Source organism: Orcinus orca, chromosome 10, assembly GCF_937001465.1.
Source record: "Orcinus orca chromosome 10, mOrcOrc1.1, whole genome shotgun sequence".
Taxonomy (NCBI): domain Eukaryota; kingdom Metazoa; phylum Chordata; class Mammalia; order Artiodactyla; family Delphinidae; genus Orcinus; species Orcinus orca.
This window is the reverse complement of record NC_064568.1, coordinates 56584013-56607409: the sequence shown is the minus strand read 5'-3', so window position 1 is coordinate 56607409 and position 23397 is coordinate 56584013. Positions and strand designations below refer to the sequence as shown.

At 38.7% G+C, this 23397-nt stretch overlaps 1 protein-coding gene across 1 annotated transcript in view; it reads right to left on the bottom strand.

Annotated features, from left to right (window-relative positions):
• NEK10 (NIMA related kinase 10) overlaps positions 1-23397 on the bottom strand; it is a 321275-nt gene that overhangs the window by 286781 nt on the left and 11097 nt on the right. Inside the window, exons 3-6 of the mRNA XM_012536668.3 lie at positions 20429-20552; positions 19955-20015; positions 5781-5911; positions 3025-3123 (exon numbers count right to left, since the gene is read on the bottom strand). Of these exons, the coding sequence (XP_012392122.2) occupies positions 3025-3123; positions 5781-5911; positions 19955-20015; positions 20429-20502 (365 nt within the window). The 5' untranslated portion in view covers positions 20503-20552. The remainder of the gene's footprint in view (positions 1-3024; positions 3124-5780; positions 5912-19954; positions 20016-20428; positions 20553-23397) is intronic.

Sequence of the window (23397 nt, the reverse complement as noted above, 5' to 3'; positions counted from 1 at the left end):
GCAACTCTGCCCTAATGACTAGAACAAAGCAAGAATGGGTTCTGCTGACACTTTTTGGCATATGTTTTCTGACAAAGTCATATAACATGATCCAATTTCCTCGAATTTACTTTTTACTTTTGCAGCATAAAAGAGGTTCATTTCTGCAAATATATTAGAAAGATCCACCAATTTTTCCTAATGCCCTCTCCTATTCTTTGCTATTCAAAACATGCTTTTCTGAAGTTCCATCCTGTCACCTTCCTTGTAACTTCTACAATTGTCAAGCCGTCTGATTCTGGCAGGGCCTCATCTGTCAGATCCCACCAGTTCAGCACCATCACTTTCAGTAACTTCATGGAATTCTACATCTTTAGCCAGATTCCCTAGTTTGTTTCACAAATTAGATTATGTTTTATTTGTATTATATTACAGAATCTTCACATCAGCTGGCAATCAGCAGGGAATGGACTGACAGGGGCCTCAGAGGAACAGTTACACAAAAGAGATACTGGAGTAGAGGCCGACTGTATAGTAGACAGTTAACTGGGAAATGTGTCAGCTTTGTAACAATTTTTACTTCCCTACATAATCTCATAACCCTTTGTGCTTTCCTGCACAGGCAAATGAGATGAAAAAGAAGTGGGTGTATTTTCTAATGGCAGACTCTACTGTGGACAAATGATCTTAGGGCAGAAAGAAAAGTTAGAAGATGAAAATTCATTTCCATACTCTGCCACTCATCAAGATTCATTGGCATGTGTAACCCAGAGTAACCTCAGGTTCAGTGCTTGCCCTTTGAGATCTACTGTGCGATCTTGCCTTATCTGACTCTGGGTTAACAATTCTTGTCTCATTTCAGATGCTGCTTGGTAATTTTATTTCTGAGAACAAAGGCTCAATCACAGGTCAACCTTAGGGAAAAAACCCGGAAAAGGGGGTATCCAGAAGTGTGGTCTAGGGGAGACTGCAGTTGGGGAAAGTGAAATAGAAGAGGGACAACAAGAAGAATGTCAATTGGGCATAAGTAGATGAGAATAAATTCCCAGTCAGCCATATTCTCAGGGTAAACTTGAACAGCATAACATCCAGAATATGCCAACCTTATCTATAACCAGAATTGGACCAAAGACCACACCCCCACCCCTGCAATCTCATCCATCCCTTGTTTGTATTAATACAGTTTATATTTATTACATTTTCTTTGTATTGAGATGCTGGGTAACTGGCTGATCAGAGTGAGTCCCTAGGAAGAAAGGGACCACATGTCCTACTCATCTTTGTATTTTCACCCTCTCTTCCTTCTCCACCACGTGCTCCCTCTCTTCCTTGCGCATAGTGATGATCAATAATTTGTTTATTGAATTGAATCCAAGCCTTCCAGGCAACATCAAATCTGATGCTCACAAAGAAAGGGGATAGGAAGCCATACCAGGAAAGGCCCTGAGATGTAATTCTTCTGTTAGTCTAAAGCTAGAGGGTAAAGAAACAAAAAAAGGTAGTTCTGACCAAACAAACGAGGTTATCTGGGGTGAGAAACAATGGAAGACCTTTGTACTTAATCCATCTTTTACCCAACCCTGCTTTTAGAATAGAACTGAACAAAACAACCTCTCAGCAGTGAAAGGATGACATAAAATGATGCTCTTAATGTTCAACATTGCTAAATTCCTTCTCCTACTATGAAAGCAAAGACATTTATAATCATCGCTTCCTGGTTTAAAGATTTCCAGGGACTGATCATGTTGCAAGCCTGTAACTCCATCCAATCTAAGATGCCTCATTAATCACTAAGAATCTGAAAAGGTCCTGACAAGAGATCTCTTGACTTCAGAATTGTTAAGATCTCTTTCAACGGCTGGATGCCAACCCTTACCCAGCTGTTTTCCCTAACAATTCCTGCACCCAGTGCCTTCAGTGCAGAGACACAGTAAGGTCTCTACATCCTTAATATAGGAAATCTTCTGCCTTCACCCAAAGTACCAACCTGACAAATGGCCTACTGGACATCCACTGAGGAGTCTATGATAGCTGTCTTCAAAACAAATTAAAGAACTTCATTTTCCAATACCATTTCAGGCATAATTACTCTGCTACTAACCATTGCTCTACTCTCATCAAGCTCAAGAAGAAACAGTCTAGGACAACTTCAGGTCCTTTGCAAAGGTCATTAATCTTTTAACAGTCTTTGAGTATATTGTCAAGAGCTGAGCTGTGACCAAATTACATAACCTTGGTAAAGATTCTAGGCTTCTTGTATCATCTGAGCAAGTCTAATAATCTTCTGCTTAAACCAAGTAAAAAGGCATGGCAGATGCAGTCCCAACCTTGGATTGTTTTAAACTAAGCCAATGTAGTTGGCAGTCACTGTCCAGTACATAAATATGCAATACTAAATAACCCATCCAAAAGATCAAATCATTAGACCACCACTTAGATTGTATTTAGGGATGCTTTTCTACTTACAGTCACCTACAGCACTGGACCAAGTCAGAGTTTTATTTCGGCCAGGCATTAAATTATTAAGATATTTCCTATTTTCCAGAATAAGCATAATTTTTCCCATCTCACTGGAACAGAATTCAGATATCTCAATCAAGTCCCAAAGTGATGGAGAAGATTCAAGGTTCTTCATGGACTTTTCAGCCAGTGCTTGTGCAGAAAGAGTCTGGGCCTCCCGGGAAGAGTATAAGGCCATGTCCGCCCATGAAGGATGCTGGGAACCTCCTTCTCCCAACAAAGTCTGCTCCCAAAGTCTGGCAGCAGCATAGCTCTCACTGCAAGCAACCCAGAACAGAGAGAAAATCTCATTTTGCCTGTCTATCATAAAATTCAGCTAAATTCAGGCCTAACCAGAGTGATCTAAATGAGGTCATCTGCAATGCCTATTCATTCACCTCATTCGAAATGGTCTTTGCTCTGTTTTGCCTTTTGAGCATGCTATGTTCAGTCTTGTAAACTGCTTCAAACCATATGCTAGAAATAAGATATATAAAATATGCCATTCTTGGGCAAATGTCTTTTTCTTTCCTGGGACAATCTTACCTGCATATGAGTCTATTTTTCACCAAGGCTGTAAAAATCTCCTGAAATAGTTTATGCTGGGGATGTGTGCTGAAATTTCTCTCATTCTTGTAGTTTATACTGAGATGAAACAAACAGAAAAGCATTTTATAGTAAAAATTATTTAGGCTGCCTCAAAATTACCAATGCAGAGAAAGATCACCTGTATGCATGAAGATACTGAGGGATTTTTGGGATTCAATATATCACCAAAGCAAGTATCAATTGTTAAAACAGGAAGTAGAAATTCAATTATAAAGTTAATAATAAAGATTATAGCATATATATTTCATTTTACCACATTAACTAAATTATTCCCTATAAACATTTAAGAGCTAAAACTTGTGTGAGGGAAGAAAAGGGCATATGGAGAGAAAGAATGATTGGGCACATGATCTAGACAGCCATGAAACAGGCAGACAAGAATCCCTCCCTTTACTTTACTACCCACAATGGCTCGTGGCCGCTCTAGTTGTTAACACCACTGGATGCCATGCATATTTCCTTGTGGTCAACACCACTTCAACTGTGGTTGTGGATTGTGGGTGTGGGTGTGTGTACAACAAAGTTGTGAGATATTCTAGCTTCAGTTTTTTCTTTCCTGATATTACAGCCATCAGAGAGGTTAAAAATATCCCAAAGCATTCCACTTTAAAACTGGGAAAGGATAAGAGGTAATGCACAAAAGGGTCATATCACTATGGAATATACAATACAATATTTTTGTGCCCATTAAAATAGACCAATTTAAGCCTATCTAGGCATGTTGTAAACCTGTTTGAAAAGTGACTCGGAGCAAGTTTTGTGAATGGAGACGTAGTGCTCAAGTCACATTCTGCTTTAAAAGTTGTAACAAATATAGATAAATTAAAAAGAAAAAGAAAATAGACCAATTTTAAGATCTAGGAGAAATACGCTGGAATTACATGGATGCACCACCTCAGAGGCAGGTTTTGTATCCTTATTATTGCCATTTGTTCTGTTCTGCCTTCACAGTCTTTCAGGTGTCATGGGACTGACTGTGTGTCCCTAAGTTAGCCAGGGCTGTCATTTCTTAGTACATGGACATGGGCAGACTGAATATGTAACAATTTTTAAAGAATTTTGTGTTCCTCACTAAACATGTATTTTAAAAATATTAACTCATGTAACATCATGTGATGTTTGTGGACTATTAAAGTCATTGTCATAAAATAACAGAGAAACAAAACCTAGGCCAAATAAATAAATTATCATTCTAGAATATTTATTTATATATATATTTTTTAATTTTTTAACATCTTTATTGGATTATAATTGCTTTACAATGGTGTGTTAGTTTCTGCTTTATAACAAAGCGAATCAGTTATACATATACATATGTCCCCATATCTCTTCCCTCTTGCGTCTCCTTCCCTCCCATGCTCCCTATCCCACCCCTCTAGGTGGTCACAAAGCACCGAGCTGATCTCCCTGTGCTCTGCGGCTGCTTCCCACTAGCTATCTATTTTACGTTTGGTAGTGTATATATGTCCATGACACTCTCTCACTTTGTCCCAGCTTCCCCTTCCCCTTCCCCATATCCTCAAGTCCATTCTCTAGTAGGTCTGCGTCTTTATTCCCATCTTGCCCCTAGGTTTCATGACCATTTTTTTTCTTTAGATTCCATATATATGTGTTAGCATATACGGTATTTGTTTTTCTCTTTCTGACTTACTTCACTCTGTATGACAGACTCTAGGTCCATCCGCCTCACAACAAATAACTCAATTTCATTTCTTTTTATGGCTGAGTAATATTCCATTGTATATATGTGCCACATCTTCTTTATCTATTCATCTGTTGATGGACACTTAGGTTGCTTCCATGTCCTGGCTATTGTAAATAGAGCTGCAATGAACATTTTGGTACATGACTCTTTTTGAATTATGGTTTTCTCAGGGTATATGCCCAGTAGTGGGATTGCTGGGTCGCATGGTAGTTCTATTTTTAGTTTTTTAAGGAACCTCCATACTGTTCTCCATAGCGGCTGTATGAATTTACATTCCCCCCAACAGTGCAAGAGGGTTCCCTTTTCTCCACACCCTCTCCACCATTTATTGTTTGTAGATTTTTTGATAATGGCCATAGAATATATATATTGATATTTCATGTCATTCATTATTTACATGACACTTAGTGCCAAATGACCTTAACAAACTGTAAAATAGGGAGAACCAGCTCCTGGAAGGAGGGTGGCCCACAACAATGTGCAGCTTCTAAGAGGTCTCCATGGCAACAGGAGAGCAAAACAGGGGCTGACACTTTCAACGTGAAAGGGGAGGGTGATGCTTCAACTGAAAGCCTCATGGCCTTGACAACCACAGCCTTCAGCCATCACATCTGCTCACAGCAGGTGCTTCTTTATGCCTTCTCACAGCTGGCAAGATATGCACCAGCCAAAAGCTAAAGACAAAGCTTGTTATCAGCCTCATCAGGTCAACAGCCTGAGCCATTTCTTCATGGAGCAAACACTAAATGTATGTCAAGAAGGTATCCTGAAACTCCCATGTCACTTTCACCTGCAGCCATTCAGCCTGCTATTCACACAGTACTTATGGGAACAGGTTAAGCACTAACTAAAATTATTAAACTAAGAATCCCCATGGTAAATTTTAAAATGGGTTTTAAATTTTAGCTCCTGTGACAAACTTAAATAAATCTTTGGGCTAATTAGCGGCCCAGGCTGCTGAAGGTAAGGGACATACTGGATTTCTTACCTAAAATTTTCAAGTTCAATGGCTTCTGTGGACTCGTGCCACTGACCTCGAGCTCCATGTCCACCCACCCTGATGGCAGGCTCAGACTTCGTCATGCTGCTTCTGGCACTATCGAAGTTAATGGCTGGAAGCTACAGAAATAAAGGCACAGAGGACTTGAGGATGACAATTCAGCACAGGATAAAGACAGTCACAAAAGCAGAGGCAACAGTGAAGGGAATGAGTGTTTCCCCGAGCCAACAATTAACAAGTTAGCTATGTCAAATGTAGGAGTTTTCCAAGATTTAGACATCCTTGACTTAAACATTTACTCTATCTTATGCTGCTTTTTCTTCATAGCTTGTAACACCACCTGATATCTTACAGTTATTTATGTATTTTCAGTCTCCTTGGTTATACTGTCAGCTCGACACAAGCAGGAGCTTTCCTATCGCTGTTCAATGTTGTATCCCTAGTACCTTACACAGTCCTGGGGATCCAGACCTGGGGGAGGCCTGGGCATTAGGCGCTTTTGCAGCTTCTTGGGCGATTCAAACGTGCAATCAGAACAGAGAGCTGACAGATATAGCTAGAAACTCTCTGGCCTAGAGTGGAGCCCCAAACTGAGAGTGAGTCATCTTCACTCATTCTTCATCCTTACCCGTCACGTACACTGCTTGCCAACTGGAAGAGTTGTAAAGGTAAAGAGATACTATCACTTTTAATCAGTCTGAATATCCTGATTCCTCAATCATGTTTATAAAAGTCATGAAAATATATTTTAGAATTAACCATAAGAAAAGGAAAAATTTACATTAACTAAAACAATTTGAGCATGCCCCCATTTACAATATTAACTGGTAATTATTTATATAGTAAACTGTGATGTTATCAGTATTCAAGTAGTGTCACTTACCAACATTTACCTATAATTGGGATAACCCTGAGAATTGTTTCTTGTACCACAGCAAAGCTGAACAAAGTGCAAACAAATACCCTATTCTTTCCAAAGTACAAATGAGGAATGTTCTATAATTAGCTAAGGTTTTACAGATGAGGTACGGAAAGCATAGTATAACAAAATAAACTTTTATTTTCAGTAAATCATTCTGTCCTATATATTATAATTATCAAATAATGCTACAATATGCTATGCTTATTGTCCTATTTCATCAAAGCATTTGATAGAAGTCTGCATAAAGACATGGTTTCCTCATCTAAAGAGAATATGCTGGACTTCCCACAAGGCAGTCAGCTGATAGATACATTCTAATAAGGGCGTTCTTTAATAGGAAGCAAACCTTTTTTCATCATATGCCACCCATAGTTGAATTCTCAAAATATTAATAATAAATCTTATATCCTGTAAAACTACATTTCTATCTCAGTTCAGTGGGCCAATCCACAGCCACCACAAGACAACAGGCCACAGGCACTTGAGGCACAATGCTCAGTGGTTAAGAGAACGAACTCTAGGCCAGATGCCCTGGGTTGAAATCTACTCTTAGACAACTGCATGATCTTGAAAGTTACTTAATCTCTCTGTACATCAGTTTCCACATCATTACAATGAAAATCATAATAATTCTATGTAGTTCAAAGTTATTATGAAAACTAAATGACTTAGAATTTATAAAGCACTTGCTATGTGCCAGGCATAGTTCTCAGTGCTTTATACTCTTTTAATCCCCCAAATTATTCTCATTGCACAGATGAATTTGCTAAATAAATGAGATTTGACCTTCCAAATTAGATGATTAGATGTGATAACCCAAATGATGCTAGGCATGAAGTCACAGCAATGAGCAGACTGTCCTGTGTTACTCAGGACGTGGAATGACGCAGAAAACAAGAAATAGGTTTTCCAGGCCCAAGGGCTCTCAAACCCCCTTGCCGTCACCACAACTGCCAGAATAGTGACTGCCAAAGAGAAGGTAGCCAGCACAGAGAGAACAAGCCCAGTGCACTCCAGGGAGAGGGCAGAAAGCGGCAGCAGCTTGCAGCCATTCCCTTCGGCAGCAGCACGGGCAGCTGGTGTTGGGAATCCACTCATGCACACGCAGTGGATGAGAAAGACTTGACATCTATAGTTGCAAAGACCAGGAACTTAACAGGAGAATCTATAAGCAACCAGCCTTCTTCAGATAAAAGTAACGTGAGTTTGAAACCCAGTTCAAAGCTTACAGCCTTTTCTCTTGGCTCCCCAGTCCCTTAGGCTCTTTGTGAATCCTTTATCTACCACATAAGTAGGTCCAGTGAAATCTCACCATCTGAAATAGCCACAGTCGGGGTATCCAGAGTGGAAAGGCCAGGTGAGCAGCCCCTTACAGACTTCTGTCATGTTAAGCCATTAGTTCTGTTAAGATACACTACCTCCGATGGGTTATTTTGGGCAACTCAAAATCTGAATTTTCAGCATCATAAATGTAGCATAACACAAATTCATATAGATAATTTAAAAGTGTGTCCCTTCCTACAAATGACAGACTTATAGACTCTCAGATTTGAAAACTTCCTCGAAAGGCATAGGATTCAGCCTCCAATCATCATCACCATCATCACCACCATAATAATCATCATAATGATGATGATCACCATCATGATTATCATCATCACCATCAACACAGATAACACTTGTGTGGTAGTTACCACATGCCAGGCACTGTTCTAAGTGTTTTGCAGGTTTAAATCTATTTAATCCTCATAACGACCGTATGAAGTAAATACCATTTTATGATGAGAGGACTAAGGCACAGAGGGCTAAGTTACTTAGGGCCCATAGTTCACAAGGGGCACAGCTGGGATTCAAATCCAGGCAATCGCCCTTCCTCTCCAACACTCTCAATCCTCCAGCATCTCTGATGTATCACCAATGATGAGAAACACTATCTTGAGTCAGCCCACTTGCTTTTCAGAGTCCTACTCTTGCCCAAGTTTTCCTTCAGGCTGAGATGAAAATCTGTCCCCCTGTGTTCTTTCCCTGTCTTTCAGCCCAGCTTCATCTCCTTTTACAATGTTAGATTTGACTATAAGTCCACATAAAATAAATAAACAAAAAATTGGGGTGAATAAAAACAACTCCTCAAGTTGTAGGTGCATTAAACTGGTCACCCATCCCAGAAAGCATGCAGTGTAAGCATGCATCCATTCCTGCCCAGGAGCATGCTGCGGACACAGCTGCTGACCACTTTTCAGGGCTCAGCACACACAGCTCCTGGAGATCGCCTGCCCCAGCCTCCCTGGTGGAGCCAGTCACTGCCTCCCCAGTGGCATTACTGTGCCAATCTCTCTTACAGCACTTATCACAATCCCATACTACATCTGCACAACACATCAGCCTTTCCCCCTGAATTTGGCCACCCTGACGGCAGCATCACATCTGTCTGTCTTTCTGTTCTTAGCACCTCTCACAGATCCAATGGGAATGGGATACCTACTTTCCCTACTGTGGAATGGGAAGTTCACTTCATCCCCAGTCTCTTTGCTAAACTGATTCATCTCCAGACAAGTTCATTCGCTCAGTGTGTGTGTTGCAGACACATCTCTTGCCAGATGTGTGAGACACTGGGTATATAGTGAGCAGGACAGCCACAGCCTCTTCCTTCTCAAAAAGTTTATAGCCCAATGGGGGGTCGGGGGTCATCTAGCACTAGAACACACAGCAAAATGAGTGAACAAGGGTTTGTTGTGGTAGAAAGTAAAAGAGAGATAGGGTGGGTCCTGGACCAGGATGCCTGGAATATTCCAGAGTATTCCAGGCAGATTTTTGCACAGGCTGGAAGGCAGAGAAAAACTACATATGCTCTAGAAAGTGGCAGGTCCCTGAGCAGCTTGAGTAGCATGAGTGGAAAGGAAAGAGACTAGAGATTCAAGTGAAGGACCTTCCTAAAAATTTGATCATGTCACTTCTGTCTGGAAATTTCAACCTTCTCTGTTGCTTATGTGATAGATTCAAAATTTGTAGATAGGCCTTCAGACATTGCACAGTTTCTTACAGCTTTATTTATCACTACTTTCAACAGAAATGTCTAGTCACCATTTTGCTTCAGTGTGTGTTATTTTCTTTCCTTCAGATATCTGATTATTTTACTCGCTTCACCCAGAATGCCTTTCCCATCAATTCCACCAGAGGACAGCCAGACCATTTTCCAAGAACCATGTCCTTTCCTGTGACTTGAGCTAAAAGTGGCCTCCTCATCCTCCTCAGAATCTGCCCAGCCACTGCCCATGCCTCTCCTACAGGATTCAAGTGTCCACTGGCCGTGGAAACCATAACTGCCGTTCCTAGTCCTGGTGTCTCAGAGCACAACAGTGCCTTAGACTTTTTCTTTCCACAGCATCTATCAAGACCTCTTTTATTTCAAGGCAAGTAATGGGCCTGTAATGAATTATTTTTCTATCTTTCTTTCATCTGTTTTTTTTCCTAATTGCAAACCAATTTCTCAGCTCCCTATGGTTTTAAATGTAGGAAAAAAATTTAATTCCAGCTCAAGGCAAATTATTTCAAGACTTGTGAAAATCTCTGGTGAAACCTCCAACCAACTTTATGACTTTACTTTGCTTCAACAACCCTGGGGCAATTCTTTTTCTTGAAGTATTTGGTTTTACTGGATTATGATTATTCTTACCCTGCTTATGATGAAAGGGCTCCTCTGCCTCAGTGTGTCTCTGTCCCCACTTCTGTGACAACAGAACTGTCCTCAGAACAGCAGTCTCTAAGATGGTGAAGCAAGGTACGCAGAGGCTCACAGAGCAAACGGGAAGAGAGCGAAAGTAGAACAGGGGAACAGACGCAACAATGAGGAAGGGCTTGGCTCATTAGAAATTCAGATGAAGGACATCCAGTTCTTGTAATTCTCTGCCCAAACCCACAAAGTACACTTCCCTCTGCAACTGCTTAATTAGCCATCTTGGTTCATTTGCAAGTGACAGGTCAGGTCTTGTTAGAACAGAAATTCAGGTGAGTGGGCCTTAATCCCCAGGTTTCCCTTTTCAAACTGACTGCTAAAAATCTTAGAGCCTAATGTGTGGCCAACTTGCATATTTTGATGGTCATTTCCTCTGGACTCTGAGTCTACTTTGTTCCCAGACCTTGCTTTTCTTTTATGATAATCTGAGTACTTTACATATCTTCATAAGCCACCTTACTCTCTTTCTGGAGCAATCAAGATATAAACAAATTCTTGATTTATCCTCTCCAATATCTTTCTTCTCCTATAAATGTCTCCGCATTATTTTACAGAAAGGAGAATAGGGTGTTTAGAATAACATTTATTATTTCAAAATCATAAATGCATGAAAGTTTTATAAACAGAATTAAGAATGAATTTTGTCACCCTCAAGACATTTATATAAATGAGCAGTTATTTTCATTTTTTTCTTAGAACTATGCACTTTCTGAATAATTCAAGCATACAAAAATGCATTTTTGAACGTATGAAATATTTTACAAAAAGATATGCCACGTGAACTTGTCAGACAACAGAATGCAAATTCTAAAATTGGTTAAAGGTGGCAAAACTCTTAAATTTACTTTAAGTCTGTCAGGTGTTAGCAAGGGAGTGGTGTTGAGAGAAGGCACAACAGATCCAGTGATCATGGACTTCAAAACTGGACAAGCAGAGCCCAAACCCACCACTGGTGTCTCTTTTACACTAGCCAGGTGGTTATACGTATCCATGAGGTCATCTAATTTTTAAGTTACAATTCAATTTGGTGAAAACTGATCAAGAGCTCACCGAATAGAGGATACGGTGAACCGGAAGCAAAAGTCAAAGCTGGAAACGTATAATCTCTCAGGAAATTAGAAATGTAGACAAGTCTTTCCAAAGCACAGAAAAAAATAATGCTATAATGTTGAAAGAAGGTACTTTGGGAAGAAAGGGATCACTTCTGGAATGGAAGATAAAGGAAAGCTTTTTTATGGAGGTGCTATCATTAGATCTTAGCCCTGGAAATAGGTAAGATTTTATAGAAAAGAAACTTGGGAGAAGGACAAATTTGAGAAAAAGCAAAAAGTAGAAATACTTGACATTCTGGTTACATCTTAGGATGTACAGTGAGAAAGAATGGAAACTATTGATACAACCAAATCTGTATGCTGAGTCACTGTGCTTCCTTTACTAAGAAACAGTGAACTTGATGTGTGGCACCCACTCATGACTATCAGTGAGCAGTGGGCCAGGAAGACTGTTTTAGCCGTGTGGAGATGGACAAAGAGTAAGTGATGCTGAAATAGACAGATGAGAAGAAAAGAGTTTCTGGGGTTATAGGCTTAAAAACAGAGAAGAAGGAAGAGGAGAAAAATATTTTAAGGCCATGTTTTCTTCAAATCAATGCTTATCCAGCTATTTTTTGAATTTAACTTCCCAAGTCATTTAAAAGATATCTCAGTGGTTAGAGGCACACATTGCAAAGATGGAGTATTTGGTTAGATCTGTACCTACCATTAGTTGGCTGTATGATCTCGAGAAAGCCATTTAACTTCTCTGTGCCTCAACTGGAGGAGAAGTGATGGGGTCGACCTGTGCCCCTGGGAGGAGACACAGAAGAGGAGGATAATATCACGGGTTCAGAGATCCTCCCTAGGGAGTGAGGGGTTCGAACCACATATTGGGAACCCCAGACCTGGGGGCCGACACTGGAAAGATGAGTCCCCTTAGCTGATTTGAAAACCAGTGGGACTTACAGGAGGGCTGTAAGAAACAAAGACTCTGCCCATGAAGAGCATTCACACGCTTGATTACTCATGGGAACAAGGCAGAGGAAGCAGACTGAAACTGCCTGTGGCTCTGGCTGGTTTCCCGCGACCACCCCAGCGCACACCCCAGCCCATGCCGCATGCCTGCTCTGGCCCCTCTAGATCCAGCACAGTCCCCCACTAGAGTGAAGGCCGCCAGAGCTGAGGAGGGTTCACACTTGGAGGGGGACAGAGCCAGCTTGGACCCAGCACAGCATCCAAACAGAGTGAGGGTGGCCTTTACTGGCTTTCACAGAGGCGGTGGGTCTAACTTAGACCCAACCCTCAGGGCTTCTGCTCCAGCAACTCGGGCCCCACCTTGCCCCTGATAGAGCAGTGATGGCCACTAAGTACAGGAGAAGCCCTGGCTCACACCTGGCTCTGGCTCTATCCCCTCTGTCTCCAGCCCCACCTTCAACCATAGTGAGAGCTGCCAGCACACTCTGGGGGAAGACATGACCTCGGGCTCACGTCAGATCCAGCTCTCCCACCAAAGCCACTGGGCACACACAGACTGCATAGGTATGCTCCCACACAAGGACATGACTTCAAGACCAGATTAGGTAACTGTTTCATGTAATTGCACAGAGACAGAGAAAGTTAAGCAAAATAAGAAGACAGAGGAATTTGTTCCAAATGAAAGAAGAAGAAAAAAAAAAAACCTGAAAAAAACACAACTAATGAAACAGAGATAAATAATTTTTACCAGGTAAAGAGTTCAAAGCATTATTAATGAGAATGCTAACTGAACGTGGGTAAAGAATAGATGAACACAGTGAGTATTTTAACAAAAAACCTAGAAAATATAAAACAGAACCAGTCAGAGCTGAAGACTACAATACCTGAAATGAAAAACACAATACAAGTAATAAACCGCAGACTAGACAATACACAGGAATGTATAAGTGATCTGGAAGATAGAAACCACTCAATCAGAACAGCAAAAAGTAAAGCAAATTTAAAAAGTGACAACTGAATAAGGGACCTCTAGGACAAACATCAAGCATACTAACATGCTCATTATAGAGATTCCAGAAGGAGAAGAGCGAGAGACAGGGGTCAAAAATGTATTTGATAAAATTCTGGCTGAAAACTTCCCAAACCTTTAGAAAGAACAGATATTCAGGTATGAGAAGCACAGAGGGTCCCAAACAAGATGAACCCAAAGAGACCCACACCAAGGCATATCGTAATTAAAATGACAAAAGTTCAAGAGAAAGAGAGAATTCAAAAGGCAGCAAGAGAAAAATACAGTCACATACAAGGGAACTCCCATAATGCTATCAGCTGATTTTTCTGCAGAAACTTTGCAGGCCAGGAGGGAGTGGCAGATATATTTAAAGAGCTGAAAGTAGAAAAATCTAAAACCTAGGATACTCTACCCAGCAAGGTTATTATTCATGATTGAAGGAGAGATAAAGAGCTTTTCAGACAAGCAAAAATTAACAGAGTTCATCAGTACTAAAATGACCCTACAAGAAGCGTTAAAGGGTATTCTTTAACTGGCAAAGAAAAGGCTACAACAAGAAGTAAGAATTTAGAGGAAAGAAAAAAATTCCACTAGTAAAGGCAAATATATGGTATAGGCTGTGGATCAACCACTTAAATAAGCTAGTAGAAAGATTTGAAAAAAGTTGTATAATCAACTATAACTACAACAAACTGTTAAGGGATAAACATGAAGATGACATCAAAAAGACATAACATGGGGGAGGGGAGTAAAAAATGTAGATCTTTTAGAATATGTTTCAACTTAAATAATTATCAGTTTAAAACAAGTAGATATAGTTATAAGTCAACATATATATAAACCCCATGGTAACCACAAATCAAAAACCTACAATAGGTACACAAAAACAAGAGAGAAAGTAACATAAATATACTACTAAAGAAAATCATCAAACCATAGGGAAAGAAACAAAAAGAAGAACAGAGAAGAACTACCAAAACAACCAGCAAACAATGAACAAAATGGCAATAAGTACACACCTATCAATAATCACTTTAAAAGTCAATGGACTAAGTGCCCCAACCAAAAGACATATGGTGACTGACAGGATAAAAAAACAAGACCCATCTATATGCTGCTTAATGAAGAAATGCACTTCAGAGCTACAGACACCAACAGACTGAAAGTGAAGGGATGGAAAAAAATATTTCATGAAAATTGAAATGACAAGAAAGCTGGTGTAGCAACACTAATATCAGACAGAGTAGACTTTAAAACGAAGTCTACAACAAAAGACAAAGAAGAGCATTATGATAAAGGGATCAATACAAGAAATGGATAAAAATTAGTTAACACACATGCACCTATTATAGATGCACATAAATATATAAAGCAAATACTAACAGACATAAAAGGAGAAGTTAACAATAATACAGTAACAGTAAGGGACTGTATTACTGTACAGTGGGGACTTTAACACCCCACTTACATCAATGGACAGATCATCCAGAGAGAAAATCAATAAGGAAACAGTGGTCTTAATCACACATTAGATCAGTTGGACTTAATAGATATATAAAGGACATTTCATCCAAAAACAGTAGAATATATGTTATTTTCAACTACACATGGGACATTCTCCAGGATAGATCACATGCTCAGCCACAAAACAAGTCTCAATGAATTGAAGAGGATAGAAATTATATCAAGCATTTTTTCTAACCACAATGGTTTGAAACTAGATATCAATTACAGGAAGAAAAATAGAAAAATGAACACTGGAGAGTAAACAACATGTTACTAAAAAAGTCAATGGGTCACTTAAAAAAAAAAAAATCAGGGCTTCCCTGGTGGCGCAGTGGTTGAGAGTCCACCTGCCAATGCAGGGGACGTGGGTTCGTGCCTCGGTCCGGGAAGATCCCACATGCCGTGGAGCAGCTAGGCCCATGAGCCATGGCCGCTGAGCCTGCGTGTCCGGAGCCTGTGCTCCGCAACGGCAGAGGCCACAACAGTGAGAGGCCCACATACTGCAAAAAAAAAAAAAAAAAAAAAAAAAATCAGAGGAAATTAGAAAATACCTTGAGACAAATGAAAATAAAAACACAATTTTCCAAAATCTATATAGGATACAGCAAAAGCAGTTTGAAGAGGGAAGTTTATAGTGATACAGGCCTATATCAAGAAACAAGAAAAACTCAGATAAACTACCTAACCGTTCATCTATAGGAATCAGAAAAAGAAGAAGAAACAAGGCCCAAAGTCAGCAGAAGGAAGGAAATAATAAAGATCAGAGAGAAAATAAATAAAATAGTGACCAAAAAACAATACAAAACATCAATGAATCCAATGCTGCTTTTTTTTTTGAAAAGATAAAATTGATAAGCCTTTAGCCAGACTCATCAAGAAAAAAAGAGAGAGGATTCAAATAAACAAAATAAGAAGTGAAAGAGGAGAAATAACAACCAATATCAAAGAGATACAAAAAATCTAAAGAGAATACTTCAAACAGTTATATGCAAACAAACTGGAAGACCTAGAAGAAATGGATATATTTCTAGAAATATACAATCTTCTAAGACCAATGAGGAGGAAATTGACAACCTGAACATACAGAACACTAGTAGTGAAACTGAATTAGAAGCTTAAACAATTCTCTGCCAACAAAAGTCCAGGACCAAACAGGTTCACGAGGGAATTCTACCAAACTTTCGAAGAAGAGCTAATGCCTATCCTTTTCAATCTACTACCAAAGATTGAAGAGGAGGGAACACTCCCAAATTCATTTTACAAGGCCATCATTATTCTGATTCCAAAACCAGACAGAGACACTACAAAAAAAGAACTTACAGGCCAATATTTCTGATGAACATAAATGCAAAAATTCTCAACAAAACACTAGCAAACCAAATTCAATAATACATAAAAGGGTCATACACCATGATCAACTGGGATTTATTCCAGGGTCACAAGGATATATACAAATAAACTAATGTGATACACACCATTAACAAAAGGAAGGATAAAAATCACATGATCACCTCAATAGACTCAGAAAAAGCATCTGACAAAATTCAACATCCATTCATGATAAAAACTCTCATCAAAGTTGGTATAGGGAACACATCTCAACATAATAAGGATCATATATGACAAACCCACACCTAACATCATACTCAATGGTGAAAAGCTGAAAGCTTTTCCTCTAAAATCACAAAAAAGACAAAGATGTCCACTCTCCTCACATGCATTTAACACAGTATTAGAAGTTCTAGCCACAGCAATCAAACAAGAAAAAGAAATAAAAGGCATCCCAATTGGAAGGGAAGAAGTAAAACTGTCAGTAGTTTCAGATAACATGATACTATATACATAAAACCCTACAGTCTCCAACCAAAAACTATTAGAACTAATAAATGAATTCAGTAAAGCTGCAAGATACAAGATTAATATACAAAAAATGTTGCTTTTCCATACACTAATAATGAACTATCAGAAAGAGAAAGCAAGAAAACAATCCCATTTATAATTGCATCCAAAAGAATAAAATACATAGAAATAAACTTAACTGAGGAGGTAAAAGACTTATACTCTAAAAACTATATGACATTGACACGGGTAGGGGGAAAGGTAAGTTGGGACAAAGTGAGAGAGTGGCATGGACATATTTACACTACCAAACGTAAAATAGATAGCTGGTGGGAAGCAGCCGCATAGCACAGGGAGATCAGCTCGGTGCTTTGTGACCACCTGGAGGGGTGGGATGGGGAGGGTGGGAGTGGGGGAGATGCGGGAGGGGGGAGATGTGGGGACATATGTATGTGTATGGCTGATTCACTTTGTTATGGAGCAGAGACTGACACACCATTGTAAAGCAATTATACTCTAATAAAGATGTTAAAAAAAGACAACAACTATATGACACTGATGAAGGAAATTGAAGACACCAAAGAAATGGAACGATATCCTGTGTTTGTGGATTGTAAGAATTAATATCATTAAAATGTCCATACTACCCAAGCAATCTACAGAGTTAGTGGAATCCCTATCAAAACACCTATGATATTTTTCACAGAGCTAGGACAAATAATCCTAAAATTTTTATGGAACTACAAAAGACCCTGGATAGCCAAAGCAATCTTGAGAAAAAAGAACAAAGCTGGAGGGATCAAACTCCTTGACTTCAAACTGTACTACAAAGCTACAAGTGATCAAAACAGTATGGTATTGGCACCAAAAAAGACACATAGATCAAGAGCCCAGAAAAGAACCCACAAACTTATGGTCAATTAATCTATGACAAAGGAGGCAAGAATATACAATGGGGAAAAGACAGTCTCTTCAATAAGTGGTGCTGGGAAAACTGAACAGGTACATGTAAAAGAATGAAATTAGAACATTTTCTCACACTATATACAAAAACAAACTCAAAATGGATCAAAGACCCAAATGTAAGACTGGAAACCATAAAACTCCTAGAAGAAAACATTCCTTGACATAACCTGTAGCAATATTTTTTTGGTTCTGTCTCCTAAAGCAAAGGAAACAAAAGCAAAACTAAACAAATGGGATATAATTAAACTTAAAAGCTTTTGTATAGCAAAGAAACCATCAACATAATGAAAAGACAACCTACCTAATGGGAGAAAATATTCACAAATGATTATGACCAGTAAGGGGTTAATACCTAAAATATATAAATAGCTAATACAACTCAATATCAAAAAAACAAACAATCTGATTAAAAAATGGGCAGAAGACCTGAATAGACATTTTTGCAAAGAAGACATACAGATGGCCAACAGGGACATGAAAAGATGCTCAACCTTGCTAATCATCAGGGAAATGCAAATCAAAACCACAATGAGATATCACCTCACACCCATCAGAATGGCTCTCATCACAAAGACAACATGTAACAAATGTTGGCAAGGATGTGGAGAAAAGGGAACACTGCTGGTGCGAATGTAAACAGGTGCAGCCACTATGGAAAACAGTATGGAGGTTCCTCAAAAAACTAAAGATAGAACTACCATATGATCCAGTAATTCCACTCCTGGGTATATATCCAAGGAAAACAAAAACACTAATTTGAAAAGTTACGTGCACCCTAATGTTCATAGCAGTATTATTTACAATAGCCATAATATGGAAGCAACCTAAATGCCCATCAACAGATTTATGTAGATGATATACATATCACACATATATATCACACACACACACACACACACACACAATGGAATTCACTCAGCTATAAAAGAGAATGAAATATTGCCATTTGCAACAATATGGTTGGACCTAGAAATTATTAACCTTAGTGAAATAAATCAGAGAAAGACAAATCCTGTATGTTATCACTTATATGCGGAATCTAAAAAATAAACAAACGAATATGTATAACAAAACAGAAACAGACTCACAGAGAATAAACTAGTGGTTACCAGAGGGGAAAGGGGAGTGAGGAGGGGTGATATAAGGGTAGGGGATTAAGAGGTACAAACTACTATGTATAAAATAAATAAGCTACAAGGATATATTGTACAGCACAGGGAACATAGTCAATATTTTACAATAACTATAAATGGAGTATAATCTTAAAAAGATTTAATCATTATGTTGTACCACTGAAACTAATATAATATTGTAAATCAACTATACTTCAATAAAAAAAATGTTGTAAATGCTGTAGTTCTCTGGTAGGTTTAGTGGATATAACAAAAGCCAGTAGGGCTGTATTACCACATGAGCTCATAAACAAATTTACTTAACAAGTATACCACAGTTGACTTTGGAGTCTGGCTCCCGGGGTTCAAATCCCATCCCTGCCATTTACTAATTTACTGTGCTAAATAAGCTGTCTTCATTATTATTAGCATTTCTGTGTTATTCCCTAAACCTCCATGGATAGCCTCTAATCTCTTGACTCTCTAAAGTCTGACAGAAGCTAAACCAAAAAGAAACATTTAGAGATAAATTCAAGCAGCAGTACCATTCTTTCTCTGTCTATTAAAAAAAAAAAATTCTATTGTAAAAATAGCCAAAACTCACTCCTTCCTTTCCCCTGTTTTTGGTGAGATATAATTTGCAGCAAGCATCAAAAGTAGCAAGTCGGCAGCCTCAGAAGTGGGGAAGCAGAGACGAAGGGAAAGGTGATGAACAGTGTTTTGGAGAAATCAACTTCCCTAGAGCTCTGCAGTTTCAAACATTGGGCATTCAAATGAAGAGAGCTCTGTTTCTATACTGAAATGCTTTTGCTGATTAGGACACATGGCACTGAACAGAGGATAAAGCGGGCCCCAGGCATGAGAGCAAAAGAATGAAAAGGCTGTGGATACAGAGTCTTGCATCCTGAACCTGACAGGTATGAAAGAAACAGCTAGAAGAAAGACAAAACATAAGAAAGAACAAAGAAAAATAGACTTATCGTTCACATGATGTTAAATGGATCCCTTTGGAAACATGTGATTTCTCTGTCGTTAATAGACGCACATTCTTTGAAAACACTACCTGTTGTTTGCTTGACTGAACGTTCAAAAGGCACAGAAGTCTTTTAAGATCTGAATAGTCCCTAGGAGAAAGAATAACACAAGGGGATATGGGGATATGTGTATACATATAGCTGATTCACTTTGTTATACAGCAGAAACTAACATGACATTGTAAAGCAATTATACTCCAATAAAGATGTTAAAAAAAAAAAAAGAATAACACAGTGTCAACCAACAGAAGACTCCAGGTGAACTAGTCATGTTACCCACTAGTAACATAGAACACTGCTACTTGGAGGCCTGCTTTTATAGACTGAAACATATACATGCTAAATGTTTCTGTAGAACTCTAGAAATGCACAAACATTTCAGTAAACACTGTACCCCAGAGCAGCAGTTGTCAAGGATCTACTCTATTTCTCAAAAAGCCATTAAATCTGGTTGCTGGCCACTGCCTGAGTTAATAATTAGCAAAGACTCAGAAGGGAGTTACCTGGTGATGATTCCTTGTTGTTTTTTATCGGTTGATTTTTCTGTGGTCTTCACTTTTTTGTCTTGATCAGGCATTGTAAAACATCAATGCCCCAGAATTAACATCACATTCCTTTCAAAGTAAACTAGAAGGAAAAACTTTAGTTGGGTTATGTGCTCCAACATATTCTCAATTAATGCAGGCAAAATTCACTTATAACATTTATTTAAATATGCACAAACTAACATTTATTTGTAATATAGCAATATAAATGCTAATATGAATAACATTTACTATTTATCATTCAAAGGCCTTTGGATACATTTAGGGCATAGCTTATAATTATAGTAGTACTTTAGCCTATATTTTCTGAGTCATTCTTGATTTCAAATATTCTGACCCATTACCCCAACAAGTATTGTTCTGCTTGTCAGGAAAAGTGCCCCAATTTGGGGTTTCCAAAATATGCATAAGCAAATACCTGAAGTCCAACTGACACTTTTATGCCATCTTACTTGTCTTTCTCGGCAAGTTTCCTTAACAGTAGAGTACGCTGCTACTTCAGGGAGTTCCTCTCTCATCGTGGTCATGCCCCTAAAAATCCCAGAGAAAGCTCCACCCACTTGCAAATAAGCATTACAGTGTCAAAGGCAACACACAAAATGTCCTTGGGTTTCCAGAATTCCTAAAGTTTTTAAGCTGAATCCCCATGTGAGTCAACTCTAGTCATAACCTCTTCTGCAAGAATTGGGTCAGTCTTGCACAGCCCCTGGACTCACTCAAACATCCTGTTAAAAATAAGACAATGGGCGCATTGTTTTAGACAATGGAGTTGTTTATGCTAATCTCTGGGTCACCAAACTTAACTTAATTACAGTTTTGTCTCTCCCAGAAATGGGAACTTAAACTAGCCAATCAGGAATCTCCTGATCAGCACTAGTTAGGCAAGCTGCCTGATAAAACCCTCTATCCTCTTTAGGAAAAGTAACCTTGCAATAACCAATCCGTTTTTTGACTAACTCCTAATGAAGAATAACTTCCTCGTTCCTGCCCTCTTCTGCCTATAAAAGTCTTTCATTTGTACAGTTCCTCAGAGCTCCTTTCTATCTGCTAGATTGAATGCTGCCCATTCATGACTCACTGAATAAAGCCAATAAGATCTTCAAAATGTACTCAGTTGAATTTTGTGTTTTAACAATCCAGACAGTGAGGCTGCCAGCCTGGGAACACAACCCAATAGGCATCTCACTCTTCTGAATTAGGCTTTGTAGTCATTATGGTTGGTCACCCTTCCTAGGATAAATTTTAATACTATTTCCCACTCCTACTCAAAAGGTTATTATGAGTTCACTAATGGAAACAATTTATTTGTTTACCATTTCCTTAATCAATTTCTGACTAAATTGTTTTAGAATAGAAACAAAAAGAAAGTTGAAGATACTCATACTTTCAATTACCTAGCAAATACAAAATTAAATGTACTATTGGTTTAATTCTTGACTGGATGTAAAATTTTCCAGTTGCGCTTCAATGCTACTGCTTGACTTCAGAGTGTTTTTCAGGCATGAAAAATCATGCATTATTGTCCTATAATTCCATGCCTCAATGCATTATGAAATTGATGGTCAAAATCCAAGTGTTTCAGAGGTATTTACAGGCAAAAGGAATGTGCCAATGGGTATTTTACTGCAACAGAATCTAGTGACATTTAATTTTGTGAAATGAACAAACACAGTTTATCTAAGGATTTAAAAATTATTTTCCCAATATTGTTGTCATACTTGTGACAAATAGTTGAGCTGGAACTAAAAGCTGAAAAGCAAGGCTCTCATCACAGATGCACACCAAGAAAAGCACAATATCAATATTTTAGGATTGTGCCCAGGACCTAGCACCATGGCTTCATTCCTTCAAGAAATATTTATTGAACGCTTACTATGTCCAATCTCAGACAGAAAACTACTAAAGATAAAAGAGGATATCCCAGATATAGGATTCTACTACAAGCAAAGAAAAACCCACTTAGGAACTTTAAACTATGTTTTGTGAGATATTCAGATAGAGAGATGATTTAGCATCTGTTTAAAAGAAAGAAAGAAAAAAGGAAGGAACAAAGGGAGGAGTAGGGAGGAAAAGAGGAAGAATGGATGATCTGTACATAATTTTTCAAAAGCAAGAGATCCAAGTGCTTTTCATATATAGATATTAAAATGCCCCAAAAGTTCTAAAATAAATGGAAATCCAGTCAAAATAAATATAATCTAACTTTACTTTTCCCTGAGGAACAGAGGGAAAATTCCACATAGACACACTGGCCTGTCAGCTTCAAATTCTGCTCAAACCATAGCTCCAGACCATTTTAGAAACAGGGACGTGAAAGTCACAGTGATTAGTACATGAAAATGTGTGGAAAAGCTCACAGGCTTCTGATGCTAGATGATATCTCCCACAATCAAACCCTGCTAAACACTCTGTCTTATTCCCTTGTTTAATCTCTGTAATTTTATTGACCCAGTGTGTGAACAGGAAATAATCCTCTAATAGTTTTATCAGTTTAAGATTAGCTTCTACTCTGTGAGCTGGAAGAGTGAAAATAGATAACTCTCTGGAAATGTTTCACTTAATTGAACAGTAAACAAATTCACCAGAATCAGAAGAAATAGGCAATTGCCTTTAGGATAAAAAACAAAATCCTTTCCACTTGATGGCTGTTAAAATGGAAGCTGTTCCAAAAACAAAAAAACTTCAAGAACTTGGGAATACTATAAAATATTTAATTTAATCCCATCTTTAATTAACAAAAATGATAACACTATACCAAAGGCTATACTTCAAAACTGGTGGGTGGCAGGGAGGACAGTTCATCTCTTAAGTCATTTCCTAGACGCAAACAACTTTCTGAGGAAGTGTTCCTCAGAGGGCAAGTGAGGGCAAGAGCCGTGCAGGTAGAGTTTGCCTCAGAGCCAGTGTCCAAACCTGAGGGAAGGAGT